The sequence below is a fragment of the Nycticebus coucang genome, chromosome 8 (genome assembly GCF_027406575.1).
Source record: "Nycticebus coucang isolate mNycCou1 chromosome 8, mNycCou1.pri, whole genome shotgun sequence".
NCBI classification, from domain to species: Eukaryota; Metazoa; Chordata; class Mammalia; order Primates; family Lorisidae; genus Nycticebus; species Nycticebus coucang.
The window spans coordinates 26,821,028-26,838,768 of NC_069787.1; the positions used below are offsets into that span (position 1 = coordinate 26,821,028).

Below are 17,741 nucleotides of genomic sequence, written 5' to 3' on the forward strand. Positions count from 1 at the left end.
AATATTTTTCTTTTCTTTTGAGAGAAGGTCTCACTCTTTTGCTCAGGCTGGAATCCAGTGTGGTATAGAAGAATCATAGTTCACTGTAACCTTGAAGTACGAGCTCAAGTGATAATCCCCTCCTCAGCCTTCTGAGTAGCTTAGGCCTATACCACCACACCTATCAAATTTATTTACTTATTTATGTATCAGTAGAGACAAGGGTCTTGCTATGTTGCCCAGGTTCTCCTTGAACTCCTGGCCTCAGTGATTCTCCATCCTGGGCCTCCCAACATTCTGGGATTACAGATGTGAGCCATGGTGCTTTTTCTTAAAATTGACTAACTCAAATAGGGTTTTGTAAATATTTACTACCAAGAAATCATGATTCTGAGGTACTAGTCAAAAAATTTCCAATACACCTGCGTGCGAATCCGTAACTGTGAAGGGCGGTGGGGGTGTACTTGTTCTTCATTCATACTCACCCAACACAGCACCAGGGGACTGCGCCATGAAGACCAGCCCTGAAAGGTAACTTCGTATTTCTTCCAAGACATTTTTCAGTTTAAGATGAAGAAACGGAGGTTAAAAAAAAAAGGAAACCCTGTACATAAATGGTTAATCGCTGTATTTCAGATGTAAAGTTGGTTAAGGTAGTCCTCACATCTCAGGGCACAATATTGAGAGCAGATAATAACAATAATCTCCATCATTGTTTAAAAGCACAAATCTGGCACTTAATAGACTAATTCACAGTCACTCCAATTGCAAGTTTTGCTCATGAATATCATATCACAAGGGAATGTGAAATCCTCTAATTAAACATGATTTGAAAAGCAGCAGAAAATTGAGATGATGAGCGTTCCGGGGGAGGAGAGTCAAGGATTCCCCATGTGAGAGAGAAGGGGAGAGAAGCATGTGTATTTGTTACAGTTTGTGGAGAACTCCATCTTTATTCACTCTAGGGTAGGCCCATTAATAGGCTTTAATAAAACACCATTCTCTTTATGGGAGGATTATGGAATCCATTGTCAACTTACTTTTGGATAACTGGTTAATAAACAACACAGGGTAGTGGTTTTTTTTTTTTTTGCAACGAGCAAGAAGCAAAAAATTAAAGCATATATGCTAGAAAGGCGATGTCTGTATCGTCTCCCAGCTCCTTGGTGTGAAGCGAGAAGCCGGGCTGCTGCTTCAAGCATTTTCAGTGACAGTTAAAGGAGAAAGGTCATTGTTACAAAGCTGCCAGGGAAATGCATGCGGGGATTTGCGTCCTTGTTTCTCTGCTCCCACATCTTGTCTGGTCCTCCTCAGGCAGGTGTAAGACCTTTTCCTCCTGATACTACAGTACAAAACATGAAGAAACTTGATCTGTCATTTTATTTTCTACAAGAGCCTGTGGTTGGACTTCCACCTGATTTTGCAGAGATATACAATAGTATGAAAAGTTCTAGAAGAATAACTCTAAAATGAAAAAGTATACTAAGTATCTAGGGACCCGTCTTTGCTGCCACCATGATCAAGTTTCAAGTCCAGCACTTGTAGTTTGGCATCAGTTTATGAGGCTGAGCCTATTTCATTCCAGTTGACTTGTTATATGCAGTATTTCAGAAATACTTGGTATCAGTTTTTGAAAATTGAGCAATTTTGAATCTGAGATCTAATTATATTTTCAGAGATGACCTCAGCAATAGAATATTCTCATCTTCAAACCTGGGAAATTCCTGATATGGTTCTTACAATCTCATTGAAAGTGGGACACAGTAGCAAAGTAGCAGGCGGGGAAATGTGCTAAGAACTAAAAAGTGGAGAGAGAGGGAAGAGAAAGTAGAGAAATTTTTCTGTAAGTTGTCGTTAAAAAACTAAGCGAATAAATGAAAAAGCTTTAAAATAGTTGTGGTCATTGTTATGATTCCAGTACAGTATAAAATACTATTTATTAATAGCCCTGAAACTGTGTATCAACTATCAACACAATAGCTTTTTGGAAACCCAAGGCATCTGTTTAATTTAATGTTTTGGCTGGTAGTGAGCAGTCTCTTACCATCCAGACAGAATCATAGGCTGATGGACCAGAGGAGCATGGGGGTTCTGTGGCTTACAGTGTTATTAGGTGGACTTAAAGAAGTGTGGGCACGTGGACACAAGACCAAAGAAAGATAATAAACATTAAGGAGAGACCTGAGTAATAGGGAGCCGTAGAGGTAATTTGTCAACAAAGCGGTCTTCATCGTGAGCATCCTGGATGTCTATCTTGGGCGGTTAAGAGTTCCAAAAGTGTTGGCTGGGTGGATGAAAGCCCTAAATGGGGAGGGGATGAAGAAGGTCGCCAGTAGAGAATGGAAGTCGTCAGGGAAGCTTTTATGTCAAAGGGGTGGGAAAGGGACTAAGTTGCGCTTTTTGGCCTGTGCATTTGTAGGGAGTGCATCATGAATTAGAAACACATCCAGCCTCCTGGGCCCCAGCAGTGAGGAGGGTACCCTTAGTCCTCCCTGGAAGGCAGAGCCCACCCTCATGCCTTTAACCAGTCCTCACTAAGCACCTCCTTGTCCGTCTCATCAGTGCCAAGATGTGCCATTTGTGCCCTTTACATCTGCGGACCCTCCGTGGAAGTTTGGTGGTGGTTTTACAACTGGGAAGTGTGGTTCCCTTCAGATGTCACATGAGAGAAATAGAAGGCAGAATAGACTCATCCTGGGTGTGGGCACAGCTATAATGACAAATGAGGCCTTCATTCACTGGGAAATAGAAATAGTGCTGGCACCCAGTGGGAGAGCAGGTACGCTCCATTTACATGTGAAGCTAAGAGGTCCACTTAGCACATTCTGGAAAGATTTTTTTCAGCACAAAAAGGATCAAATAGGATATAGGAAACAAAAGTTGCCCATAGGCACTTATTCCTCAAAAAGTTGAACTGCTAAAGTTTCCATTTTTATTAAAAATGTATTCATGCTGCTCCCACTCATCAAACTTCAAAAGTTAGAGTCCGGTATATCTCAGTTGTTTTGTAATTTAACTACAAATTGTATGGAGAATGCAAGCAGTATGTTGTGGAAAAAGAAATCTAGGAAAAGTTAAAAAAAAAAAAAAACTCTTACCTTTATGTTCAGTTGATTTTTGACAGAGGTGCCAAACCATACGTTATGGATAGCATAGTTTTTTCATCAAATGGGGTTGGAACAACATTCAAAAAAATGAAGTTGATCCCCTAACTCATTATATACAAAAACTAAAATGGACCATAGACCTAAATGTGAGAGTTAAACACTATAAAAAACTCTTAGAAGAAAACCTGGGAATAAATCTTTGCTACCTTGGATTAGGCAGTGGTTTCTCAAAGGCAATGCCAAAAGCTTAAGGGACCAACAAACAAAAATAGAGAAATTGGACTTCATTTAAACTTTGGTGCTTCAGAGCACACCATCAAGAAAGGGAAAAGAAACCATAAAATGGCTATAAATATTTGCAAAGAAATAAGCTAGTTTTGAAAAGGCAAAGGATTTGAATAGCCATGTTTCTAAGGAAGATACACAAATAGCAGTAATTACATGAAAATTTGTTCATCATTAATCATTAGGAAAATGCAAATCAATAGCACAATAAGGAACTACATCCCAGCCATAGTGGATTGCTAAAATAAAGACACATAACAACAAGTGTTGGCAAGGATGTGGAAAAATCAGAACCCTCAAACAGTGCTTGGTGAGAATACATAACGGGGATAGCTACTTTCAAAAGTTGTCTGGAAGTTTCTGAGAACATTAACCATACAGTTAAGATACAACCCAACAATTCTCCTCCTGGATATGTATTTCCTCAAAATTGAAAACATACTCAAACAAATATATGAATGTACATATTCACAGAAGCAATATTTACAATAGCCAAAGTGTGGAAATAGCCCAAATATTCATCAGGAGATGAATGGAAAAACAAGTGTGCTGTTTATGTAAGGGGAGTACCATTCAGCCACAAAAAGGAATGGAGTACTAATAAATGCTGTAATTTGAATAAACTAGCTTCTGAAACATGCCAAGTAAAAGAAACCAGACACCATGGAACACATACTGTGAGATTGCTTTTATGTGAAATGTTCAGAACAGACAAATCTCTGGAGTCAGTTGTGTGATTGGCAGGAGAATGGTAACGGGTACAGGATTTCTTTGGGGGGTAGATGATAAAAAATGTTCTTAAGTTATTTCCAATTCATATCAGTGTTTACTGGGCCCATGTTCTGTGTGAGGTACTGTGTACGCAGATACGAATAAGTGATCTCTGCTCCTAGGAATTCAGCCTGGGAGTTTATAGTTAAAAAAAAAAACAAAAACATGTATTTTATTAAATAATTGACCCTAAATTTTTAGAAGTTTAATTTTTTTTTCTTTAGAGTCAATTTATTATATGTGTGTATGTAGACATTAATCTCTATATATTTTACCCAACAGCGGCTTCTTTAAAGTTGTTTTGAATTCTTTTTTTTTTCTTTTTTTAAGGCTGCATAGTATTTTATTTTATTTTATTTTTTTATTGTTAAATCATAGCTGTGTACATTGGTGCAATCGCCTGTATCCCTTCTAAGATGCACCATAGATGTGGCCCCACCCATTACCCTCCCTCTACCAAAACCTCCCCCCTCCCTTCCCCTTCCTTGGCCCTTTCCCCATAGTCTTGTGCTATAGTTGGGTTATAGTCTTCATGTGAAAGCTATAATTAAGCTTCATAGTAGGGCTGAGTACATTGGATACTTTTTCTTCCATTCCTGAGATACTTTGCTAAGAAGAATATGTTCCAGCTCCATCCATGTAAACATGAAAGAGGTAAAGTCTCCATCTTTCTTTAAGGCTGCATAGTATTCCATGGTATACATGTACCACAATTTGCTAGTCCATTCGTGGGTCGATGGGCACTTGGGCTTCTTCCAGGACTTAGCAATTATGAATTGGGCTGTAATAAACATTCTGGTACAGATGTCTTTGTTATATTGTGACTTTTGGTCTTCTGGGTATAAACCTAGTAAAGGAATTATAGGATCGAATGGCAGGTCTATTTTTAGGTCTCTAAATATTCTCCAAACATCCTTCCAGAAGGAACGTATTAGTGGGCATTCCCACCAGCAGTGTAGAAGTGTGCCCTTTCCTCCACATCCACGCCAACATTTCTGGTTTTGGGATTTCGTTATGTGGGCTACTCTTACTGGGGTTAGGTGATATCTCAGAATAGTTTTGATTTGCATTTCTCTGATGATTAAGGATGATGAGCTTTTTTTCATGTGTTTGTAGATCGTGCGTCAGTCTTCTTTGGAGAAGTTTCTCTTCAAGTCCCTTGCCCACCCTGAGATGGGGTCACGTGTTCTTTTCTTGTTAATACGTTTGAGTTCTCTGTGGATTCTGGTTATTAGACCTTTATCAGAGGTATAACCTGCAAATATTTTCTCTCAAGGAAGCATGTTTAGATTGTAGTGATTATTACACAATTCTGAATATATGCCAAACTGTTGAATTATGCACTTTAAATGAATGAATGATGATACAACATGCCATTACCATACAACCAAATCAGTGAAACTCGATGAATGTATTCCACAATTTTGTGTGGTTGGAAAACAACCAACATAGTCTTCTGTAATTTAATTTATTAAAGAACATGCCACTAAGATAAAATACACATTATAATTTTGGCATTTTTGTGGGGGCAGGGAGAGAGAAGGGATAAACTCTGATGAGCACAGATGTAGCCTTTTGCTACAGATCAATCAGAAATTTAGAAAGCGAGACAACAGGCAAATTTGGAAAGGAGGAAAAACAAATTAGGGGGACACGTAAAAGGCAGACATGAGATCCTGGGTCAGTGCACAGGAAAAGCTGAGAATGTGCCCTCATGTGAAAGGCAGATCAGCATTTAAGTTGGCAGGAAATGTCTTGGGATATACCGAGGTCTCTATTCTCTTCATCTCCTTCAAAAATTCCTCTCCTCTTAGTTACCACGGGAAATTAGGTTATATGAGCTTATACACTAAGATAGTGTAAGGATCACTAAAGACTGCACCCTGCAAACTTGAGAAATAGTCCTTTTTAGCAGTCGAATTTAATAATTCTCATTTCAAGTTTTGGTTACGTAGCAAACTTAGGAATGTAACAGTGAAGTCACTATGAGGAGCTATAACTATTGTATAGAATGTTCTCAAAGGCCAAGGTCATTGTTGAAGAAGATTCTGGCTGGTATACTTTGATATAGAAAGAATAAATAGAACAAAAATATTCTATATAAATGTCATTGAAAGTGACACCATTATACTATATTGAATCTGTACCGTATTTGATATCAGGTAATTTCAGGAATTATTGCATATTTATATATAATTATCTTTTCCATGGCAAGTTGGTTCTTTCTAATCTGAAATACTTTCACTATTTTTGTGTTAAAATTATATTTAATTTTTACATATCAAGGATTATCAAGGGAATTTTAAACCAACTGGCTTTTCTCAGATGCATAGTTAATTTATCTGTGTTTTATATGTTTGGAATAAAATTAAATAATAAGTGTCATAATGGTATTTTAAATATTTAAAATTTAATGGTAATTAAATTTAATGGTAATTAAATAATAAGTGTCATAATGGCTTGGCATCATTCTGGTCTTTACCTACAAGAATTTCTTATTTTTAAAAGCCAAACACTTACAGAGCATATATCCACACCAAAATTAAATAGAACAATATCTTCACTGTCAGTTCATTCATAAATCAGCCTAACATTTATTGAGCCCATGCTCTGTGTGAGGTACTGTGTATACAGAGATGAATAAGTGATCTGTGTCCCCAAGCATATTCAACCTGGGAGTTTATAGTTTAAAAAAAAAATCCCCCAAATACTTTATTAAACAATTGACCCTAAATTTTTAGACGTTTAAGTTGGGGGTGATATGTTTAAATCACTTAAAAACCAAATGCATCTTTATTCATCACTCACCCTGGCAACTTTTCAGAAGTCTTACTTTACACATTGGTGAGTTACCCTGGAACAGTTTACTTAAGTGATCAGGTTCACAGCTTTATCTTACCACCATCAGATATTCAGATTGTCATTTTCCCACCATCTTTGATCCTGTAAATGTAACTCTGAATTAATTCAAGTTTAAAAAATTACTTACTTTTTATTTCCCTTCTTTAACTCTTTCAGCATGACCCAAAAGGTAGTAGGAACATAAAGGCTTGTTCCACTTTTTGGATGAAACAGAAAAGCTTCCGTTCAGCTGGCACCGTCTGATGGTGCTTCGTACAGAATGAGGGGAAAGCCAGAAGCGAGACAGCGCACGTGTGGTAGGAGTGTAGTACTCAACTGTGCCCGTCAGGGCATACGGCAGTCTGAAAGTCGAGTTGGACATAGCATTCGATTTTTTTTTTTCTACTTACATATACACACTCACATATGTGTCTGTGCAAAAAAAATTATAATTGCACAAGAAATGATTCCTACAATGCACAAAATAAAAACTTCAGTGATACAGTGAAAACTCAATTTCCCTGCCACCCCCGAGTCCCAGTCCCCTCCCCAGAGGCAACAATTGTGACAGTTTGTTCCGTATCTTTCCAGATATATTCCAGTAGGGCGTCGCTGCCAGCCTATTCGCTTTCACACCAAAGCCAAACACTTTATTTCAGACAATTGTATGGTATTTATTATAGTCTCCACCAGTGTATTAAATATGAAAAGCAGCAACAATAGTTACCTGTGGTATGTGGCCATTCTAAAAAAAATAATAATACATTAGAAGAGAAATACAGAGCAATAACAAACCAGAATGTGAACAGGGATGTCCAGGGTGCTGTGCAGAGGGGTGGCGGGTGCACATTCTTTATTAGCCAACTTGGTATATGTCAACGAAAGAAAAGCATCAGATCTTTTCATAATAATGATTTTTTTTTTAACTAAGGGGAATTTTCAAGATACATTCTACGTGTGTAAATTTGTAGTTGGGTGTGAAGAGTTTGTATTCCTTTAGACTTCAGTGCTAACTAGTCCTTCTAAGGCCTCTGTCCTTACTTTGAAGTAAAAATAAATTCTTAGAGGACAGTAGTCTTTATTTGGCCTTTGAATCCTTCACAAATCAGCTCACCAAAAGCAGGAGCAGGGGTGGCAAACATCGTGTTGAATCATGTGTTATTTCTAATCATAAATCCTTCTAGTGAATGCATATTATTATTTTATATCATTACTTTCAGAACACCCTCGCTTAACCCAAGAAGCACAGTAAAATAAACATTTGCAGTTTTTAACTAGTGATAATAATTTTGTGTCCTAACTAGATCCCGATTTCCAAATTGAAGAATCACACAAAATATGTAGAATGACTAAGAATGTACTTGGCATTGTAGCATTTTTCAAGAGCAACTTAATAGAATATTCATAGTGAATTTTAAAACTTGGTATTCATTAATTGATTCCATTTCTTTAAATATGTCTTCTAGTAGAAATCAGTTGTTGTATACTGGAATGTTTAGCCTGGTAAATTTTATTTGTAATATCATTTGCGAATACAAGAAATATGAAAGGAATTTCAGTGCCGATAATAGAGGAATGGTTAGATAAATTTTGGCACATGACTAGGGTCAATGTGGGATGGACTGTTGCCCACCAGTAAATAAGGTTCTTCAAGATGAGTTGGTAACATGAGAAATTATTTATAAAATTATGTTAAATGTGAAAGAATGATATAAATAGTCATGCCTTAACTTCTCAAAAAAGTGTGTATATGCATATGTATATGTATTTGAGGGTAATTTTTTCTTTTCAGTATTTCCAAGTGTTTTTTATAACAAATATGTTCTTTTAAAAGTAGGAGAATATTTTGAATAGTCTTAATAAAATTGCTAAAGACAGTAATTGCATGTGTTAAGATTGGGTTGTTTTGTTTTTTTACATTTCAAGCTATTGATTAAAAAAAATTTTTTTAATGATTTTCTTCCCTCTTACAATGTTTGAGAATTCTAGTACTGTTGAAGGATTCTTTTCATTTCTAATGTTGTCAGAAATTCAAATTTTTGCATCATATTTATTTTATTCATTACTAAATCTGAAGGTGAACAGGAATGGATAAGTAGGTTTTTCCTTGGGTCCAATGGAATTTTACCTTTAAGTCTTACAGATACCCTTTCATTGTTCAGCTTTGTAAGTTTCACTGTGGTTACTTTCATTCCCTTGTTCTAGTCTTTGTTTGCATGGGGAGCACCTTTGGGTATTTTTACATATATTTACATACATTTCTGGGTTTTGTTTTTTGGTTTATTTGTTTTGGTTCACAGATCTCTTTTCTATCTTAGGGTGGAATAGCTTGTCATTATTTTCAAATTATATTAGATTTCCAGCAAAATCATTCAAAAGCCATAGAAAGACCTAGTGATCTCTGTTTGTTTAAGGTATAGTTTTATTAAAATGTGCTCACTGTGAATTATAAGTCAGACAAGTGGCATTTGTGTACATGTGCTCTGAGACTTGTGAATTAGTAAAATGTATGAATACACATCTTGATGGTAATATAAAATACAGGCTCTGTATGTGTGTAATACCATAATTTCACTGTGCTTGAAGTTCAAAGTCAGGCAGAGGCAGTTGAGTAAGGTGCAAAATAGCCCTTCCCATGAAGGGAATGTGTTTGGGTATGAAACAGAACTCTCCATGTTAGTTTTGCATTTCTGTTTGATGGAATTTAAGGTTATGGAAACAACTGTAAAAATAATTTGGCTAAAAGAAGTCTGGATGCAGAAATACAATGGAGAAAATATTTGAGAATATGGTTTATCAGCGAGTGCAACAGATACTCTTCCCCAAGCCCCACATGGTGTGGATCAAAGCATCCCATGACTTGGATCCGTGTGGCCAAATCTTTACGTATTGATTGGAACCCCAGCGGAGGATTAACCCCTTCGTATCCAGGCCACATTTTCTCTTACTCTTGGTTTCACTAATTTTAAAAATGTAATCTTTCACTATTAGCTTTTTTTTTTTTTTAAGCCCACCATCTACTTGGATATATTTATCTTTCAGACTTTTTTTTTAATTCTAAATTATTTAATTGCACTATTTTCTGGGTAAAATTAACTTGTAGGGAAAAAATATACAGCTACATGAAAGCAGATTCTGGGGGAAGGGATGAGGAAAAATGTCTAACTTACTGGGTAAAAAACATAACAAGAGAATCTCAAAACCAAGTACAGATTTTCTAATTTTCTTTATGTAGATTAAATAAGTTCTAGCTTTTTAAAGACTCCTTCACAGTCTGAGTTAGAGCCATGCCTCTAACAAAAGCCTGTCAAAAACCTCTCTTACATAGATGCACGTTTCTACCATTTGACTGAACACATTTAGGTACAAATTAACTCTTGCTTTTAACAAACAATGCAGAATTAATTAGTAAATTCCATGGGAAAGAAAACCACAGATTTGTCGCGTCCACATTTGGCCATGCGGCTCCTCTTGCCTTTTATATCCTCGCTCGGCAGCAAACTCATTCTCTTGTCTTCTGTGTTTTCCTTTCAGTTTGCCCCATGAGGAGCACCCCCACAGCCATCCTCTCTATGGACATGGTGTATGCAAGTGGCCAGGCTGTGAAGCAGTGTGCGAAGATTTCCAATCATTTCTAAAGTAAGAATGATTTGATTTTGTTTTCTCCTTTGCATAGCCGTCACCTCCCACTGTTCATGCTTTTGCTCATACAATGCCTTTTTGATGGAGGGTCTCACATCGCCCTTTTCGAGATTGGACTCTAAGTCCCAAGGTCTAGCACATTGTCATAGGAGTACTTACACACTCTATCGCTTACACTGTCAAGGGGAAAAGACTCACACCCGACAGCAGTAGTATTCTTAGTAAGAGCCTATCTTTACACATTTTTCAGAATGACAGTGATACTTTAAAAAGTTATCCCATGATTAAACTTGCAATAATTTAGTGTTCACTTTTGTTCATGCCCCAACCTAGTAAATCAGTGACATATGCACTAACTGGAAGTTTATAAAACTGGTGTCAGTTACTGGCCAATTGCAGCTTGGTGATCGGGGCCCTTCTTTGTTGTTATGCAAATAACTTTATAAACCTAAAAACAAAAAATGGTGATAAAACACTTCAGTCCGATTTTTATCTTTCTTTCTTGGTTGATTTCTGTTCAGATACTTGTCCTTATAGGGAGAATGGAGAAAGTTTAATTTCTACTATTAAAGTTTGGCTAAAACTTCACTTATCTCATTTGAAGCTCTAACACTGATAAGTATCTCTGAAAGAAAATGTTTATCTTCTCATAGCTGAAATGCAATGCTTTAGTACTACATCTTAACTATTTTCCTTACCTCTGTTACCTAGTTGAAAAAAATTAGACTAGGGCAGCACCTGTGCCTGAGTGAGTAGGGCACCTGCCCCATATACCAAGGGTGGCAATTTTGAACCCAGCCCCTGCCAAACTGCAACAACAACAAACAACAACAAAAATAGCCGGGCATTGTTGTGGGCGCCTGTAGTTCCAGCTACTTGGGAGGCTGAGGCAAGATAATCACCTAAGCCCAGCAGTTGGAGGTTGCTGTGAGCTGTGACATCACCACACTCTAGTGAGAGCGATAAAGTGAGATTCTGTCTCTATTAAAAGAAAATTAAAAATTTTAGACTAAATTGCTCTTTGTTTATGACATCACATAAATATATTCATGATAGTATTGACTTATGGACTAATATTTTATTACATTATGTTATATACATATGTAATAAACATATGCATATGTATATAATTTCTATACATCTAAGTGCATAATAGTTTACATATTGGTTGTTGGGGCTACTTTCCCTGTGGTTTCTTTCTTTTTTTTTCTCTCTCTCTCATTGGAGCCCCAGGAAAACAGGTAGGCTGACCTATGTGCAGGTCTCCAGTTTCATATGCTCTTTATGTGTTAGAACTACCTCTGTGTGTATCTTTATGGACCTGGATACAAGTATCGTAATACAGACACCCTTAGAGATGTATGTGATGTTAACCGGCAAGTGGTTTTGGTGAATACAATGTTTCGATGAATGAATGGAAGTCTATGAGTCTATTTCATAGCTTCCCAAGGTCACTGTGTGGTCATTAAAAGCTTAAATACTCAAAAAGTTTTTTGAAGGAGATGTTCAAAATTGCTTTTAAATATCAACAAACAAGTGCAGCTATGCATTATTTTAAATAAATCAATAATTCTTCATAGTTATTATGAATATGAATAAGATGAGTGGTATAGGGCTTTGTTCTCTTCGTAAGTCTCTCACTATAGAATCTTTTGGGGTTTTTTCCCCTGATCATTCACCTAATCCTGTTTGTAAAATGAGAGAAAAATAACTTGGCAGAAACTACTTTTAAATTCTGATTTCCCCTTCTGCACCAGTATTTGGTAAATATTTTGGTGCTGATTTCGGTCATCGATAGAATAGTTGATTAACATCTGTAAATATGATTTAGTTTTTATAAAGTCTCTATAGCATCATCAGCTCTTTCAGTGACATAAATCAATTTTAGAGTCAGAAAGGGAAATAAATGCCGGTTTCCCAATTTGACCCATTTTAAAAATTTTGTTAATGGCTGAAGTGTTTCTGTCCTAATAATCTTTTTATAATTAATATATAAAAATAATATAAATAATTCTATCTGTAAACATATAGAAAAATCTATCTCTGGAAAGTGAATATAATTTCAAACGATAAGTAATATTATAGAAAAGAATCTCAGTATCATTAGAAATGGGGCCTAGACTTAATTGCTATTAAAGAAAAAAAAAAAAAAAACCTGTTTCTCTTCTAAGGCTGCTGGGAGTCTGGCTCTTGTATGGGAAACCACCTATCAATTATTTATTGTGGTTTAGCACATGACATGACATGTTCTCAGTTCCTGTTTGTTCAGTGGAATTGGAATGCCACTATCAGCCTGCAACTGTTGCTTGGTGATTTCCTAGTACTGACTTACTGACTTAAATGTGTCAAAAGACTTATGTTTGTGAGTTACAGAAACCCAACTTAAAATTTGATAATTTGCCCCTATTGCTAAAAAAATCCAGTGGTACTTTCTGCTCCAAGCACTGCTGGATCCAGATGCTCAAACAGGGCTGTTATGAGCATTGGTTGTCTGTTAGCTCCCTTTTCCTAGGTTGCCTTTGTTCTTGGACTCTTTCCAAGAGGAATTTGAAGAAGATAGGCTTATGCTCCATGGTCTCATCTCTTTCTTTGCAGTTCAAAAAAAAAAAAAAAAAAAAGCCCTGGGCAGGCAGTCATTGATCAAAGATTGAGTCATGTGCTCTAGCTTTGAGCCAATTGCAGTGACATACCCGGGCTTGCATCATGTGCCCCCTTCCAGAGCAGAGGGAGATGTTCACCTCTTGTGAACCACGTGGGGGGTTAGGGATGAGAGGCCTGGTTCCAGACAGTAAAAACCAGCAAAGGAAGAGCAAATGCTGAAGGAGGAAGAAACACTGTAGAACTCAGAGCTCCCTTGGTGCTTCCGTGAGTTGCACATTGATGGGTCGTCCATGACAAAGTCAAGATTTCAGTTTCCTTATATGGCAGCTCTTGGAAAATCAGAGCTGTCTTTAGGTATCAGGATCTTGTCTAACATGGCGGAAAATAAATTAGTCTTCTTGTAGATTCATGTCTCCCACATCTCTGTTCTGTCTGAAGGGAAATGAGATGGCCTTTCATGAAACCCAACTTTGTTTTCCATTGAACTGTGTTGCAAGAAACTACTGATTTCTTGTTCAAATGAAAACCACCTGGCTTCTGTGAATGATGTCATCACATGGGGTCAGTTGTCATCAGAGTGAGGTTGCAAGCGTTTCGCCTGAGAAGGCTGGGTGTGCAGATTCTGGAAGCATCTCTTTCCTGGGTCAACTCTTCCCTTCAGTTCTCTCTCTCTTGTAGAAGGGGTTTTAAGCAAGTTGAAACCAGTGGACTTTGGATTCTCACGGTATTCTCTACTTGACAAAATGTGGCATTGCTTCGACCTTGAGTTAGCTGTTAACACTATGGACTTTTTTCACCTGTTTTCTAATCCCCTGATTTTATGCTCTCTAGTAATCTTTTATAATTAAATAAATTATACGGTGCCCAAACCGTACAACAGGCACCGTCCCAAAGTACTTCACATATATGAACTCATGTAAGCCTTATAGACACCTTGTCATGGTCATAATGTAGTAGTATTCCCAAGAATAACAAAGAAGCTAAGGCACAGAGAGGTTGAGTGATTTACCCAGGGTCACACAGTGAGTAAGAGGTGGAGCCAAGCTTTAAATCTAGGCAGTCTGGCTCCAGTTCTTAACTGCTTCACTATACGCCTGGTTAGAGGCAGCACTTTTTAGTACTTAATTTGCTTTCTACTTGGCAATGGATATAAAGAAAGTTCTAGAGAAAGCCAGACTGGGTAGGGAAGCCACTTGCAGTTCTGTGTTCTCTGAGCTAGTCATTACCCCAGTGCCTCTGAGCCTCAGTACCAGCATGTGTGACTAGGTACGTTAATGACCACCTTTTAGGGCCGTGAGAATTAAAAGGTACATCATGGAAACTGCCTAGTTCATGCTAGATACTGTTCAAAAATATTAGCACTTATTACCAACTTACGCATATTTTGAAAGGGTGGGTAATTCTAAATATCCAAAACCCTTACACCTAGAGGAAAGGGGTCGTGACTTATGCAAAGCATTGATGTGTCAGAACAAACTGTTGTTTAATTTGTTAATCATATACTTCTGGTAAAAAGTCCCCCACAAAGGGCAGGGGACAGCGAATTTTTTCCATAAAGGGGCAGACAGTAAGTGTTGTCAGGTTCATAGGCCACGCAGTCTCTGTCACAACGATTCAGCTCTGCCATTGGGGCACAAAAGCAGCTGGAAGGAAGGTTCATTCTTTCCATAGGCCACGTGGTAGGAATGAACTTGGCTGTGTCCCTTGGATCGCAGTTTGCTGACTTCGGACTTAGGGTAACATTTGGGGTGTCACCAACATGTTTTTAACAAGAAATGTTTTTGTGGTCCCCAATTATTGCTGTCCTGGGTATGAGCATTTGGATTCTCAGAGCCCTCAACTTTGTTCATCTTTGGAGAGAATGTCCATGCATGTCAAATTCTTTCGCCAACCACAGTTTTTATAGTTCAGACTGAGGAAGGGAAAGTGACTTTGCCAGGTTAACTGTTTTTCATTCTTCGTTCTCCCCAGATTAATAAGACATAACTGTTACAGAGGCCAAGATCAGCACATTTTTTTTTTTTTTTAGGATAAAAATCCCATCTGTCAATAAAGTGCCACTGAGAGAGGCACTTACCAGAGAGAAGGGTTGAGAAAAGGGGAGGAGGGACTCACGGATCTAAAAAATGAAGCATATTTTTTTCCTCCTCCTGAGGAAGAAATATCATAACTGTTGGTAAATCAAAACCAGAGATTTGACACTTTTCTGTGATCATTCTGCAGTGTTTGTTCCCAAGGTGAGGTATACCACAGGGCCCTTGATTTCAAAGATAAATACTGTACAAATAACCATCCTGTTGTCTTTCCCTCACCGCCAACAGAGGGATGCTTTATCAGAATCAGCAGATACCCAGTCTGTTGTACACATTTATTTCCCTGTTTCTTCTCAAAACAAGTTGCAGTTTTAGTGTTGTTTTTTTTTAATCTATCAACCGTGAGTTATCATGTGACTGTATAATTTGTTAGAGCTAACTGATACCAGCAGGTGCTCTTGCTAACTCTGATGAAATCGCCCAGCCCTGCATCGCTTGCAATCCTCCCATAACAGAAAAACAAAAACAAACCCAGTATCATCCAGATAGGTGAAGCTCATCCGTGTTCATCTATTCTCTTCCCACTTGAGTCATTTTTTTTTCTTGTCAAACCAGGTTGAAGACATAATCTTAACCAATAAAAACATGAATTTATAATTCTTCCCTTTTCCTTTTTTTTTTTTAAATAAGGCTCATATAATGCTTTGGCAAGGTGGGGAGTAGGATTTGAAGGTTAAATCCTGACCACATTTTCCTGTTTCTAACATAAAAAGTAAAATCAGATGCAAAGCCATAGTTTCACAAATACCAGGTATTCACACGTACTTGGCAAAAATGTTTCCCTTTGCCCTAGTTTTAGGTAGTCACTTGTAACAACAGCAAATAAAAGTATCGTTTGTATCCTTGCTTAGTAGTCTGTCTATTGGAAAAGTATTTTCTTTTTGCTTATTTCTTGTGGAGAAAAAGTACATGTAAAAAAAATTCCTCTGCACATGAATCAGATTAAAATAAATTTTATATGTGCTCTAACAGAAGACATGGAGAAAGAAGTTGAAGCAAATGCCCCGAGATAGGATGGTTGACCCTTTCCAAAAGGTGAAGGGCTGTAGACAGTAAAGGATGTTTCACTGGTAATTTTGCTTTTTAAAATTTTTTCTGTGAATTTTGCTTTTCAAAACTGTGAACAGTTTTATGTGAAAGAAACTACTAAGTGTGCTCTGTAATGTTTTCACAAGTGTTTTTATCATGGTAACATCTTGTTTACTTTAGTTCCCTGCCTAAGACTACTTGGAACATGTTAAAAAAACATTTCAAGAAAGCCTCGACAAAGAGGCTTTTGTTTAACAGCCACCGTGAGGCAGCATGGATCACAAAGGTGTTAACTTTCAGCCCCTTAAGCACTTCCACATGAAATTCCAGCAACTATGTTTGTGGTTTTGGAAAAACAAAGTGTATGTTAAAGAAACCAGGTATATGCTAATACATGTCGAAGGAGGCCGGATATCATAAATTGTTTCAAACCCATTTGTGGCTCTCAGCTTGCACGCTGAATGTTCTGCAGTGAAATCGCCTCTGCTTAGTGCAGGAGACTTGAGCCATGGAGAGGGAATAGCCTTATAATTGTGGGTGTATGCAAATCAAATTCCAGCCTCACAATTTAAATCTCAAGAATATGGGGATGAAATTTTTGCCCATTAGATCTGAGGTGACTGGTCTTTTGAGGATTGCAAAATGAGCTTTTTATTTTTATGAATTTAACTTTTCTACTTATCGTGCACTTTTGAGCTGTTTTAGGAAAATAAAAATCAGGCGTTTCAAAAAAAAAAATTTCTTTTCCCCTTAAAACCTCTGTTCTTTAATCTTTCTGACTACTCAGGAGTTCAAGACCTTTCCTAGTACTTGAAGAGGTCAAAGTGGCCTAAATACCACAGTGCCCTCTAGTGATATATAGAATATTAGATAGAAAAGTTTAGACAAGTTTGCCAAAGATAACAGGCCTAGCGCCACCACTTTGCTCAAAAAGAAGCAAATAACATTTGAACGCATTTTTTTTCAACAAACAGATTTTTAGTTAGGAATGCAAATGAAATTTAAATTTTTCCTGTAGGCTTTGAAAACATTCAAAAAAAATTCGAATGTCTACTTACACAATTAAGTCTACATATAAACTGTATTATGTACATAGGGCACATCTCTAGCACTATAAATGCATTGTTTTGTGTTCTTTTATTTTAAGAGCTATTAGTTAGCTTAGGTATCTCATGTGCTCATTTCCGGCATGTAATTATAAGGCATTACCTAAAAGATAGGGATCATCTTTGCTCCATACTTTTATTGACACTGTCTGCCACATTATGGCCATGTCTAAATGGTAAAATTTATTATTAGCAATAGTGTCACAAAAGTCTGAGACAGCGATTTTCCTTTCAATAAAAGTAGTTAAAAACCTTTTAGAAAATCCATAATTTTGATTGCTGGTACT

The 17,741-nt window shown here is 37.1% G+C and overlaps 1 protein-coding gene across 16 annotated transcripts in view; it reads left to right on the forward strand.

Annotated features, from left to right (window-relative positions):
• Positions 1-17,741, forward strand: part of FOXP1 (forkhead box P1) — a 616,360-nt gene that overhangs the window by 549,616 nt on the left and 49,003 nt on the right. For all 16 annotated transcript variants that reach the window (XM_053600815.1, XM_053600814.1, XM_053600806.1 and 13 more), the window contains one exon: positions 10,518-10,622. In XM_053600815.1, coding sequence (XP_053456790.1) covers positions 10,518-10,622 — 105 coding nt within the window. The remainder of the gene's footprint in view (positions 1-10,517; positions 10,623-17,741) is intronic.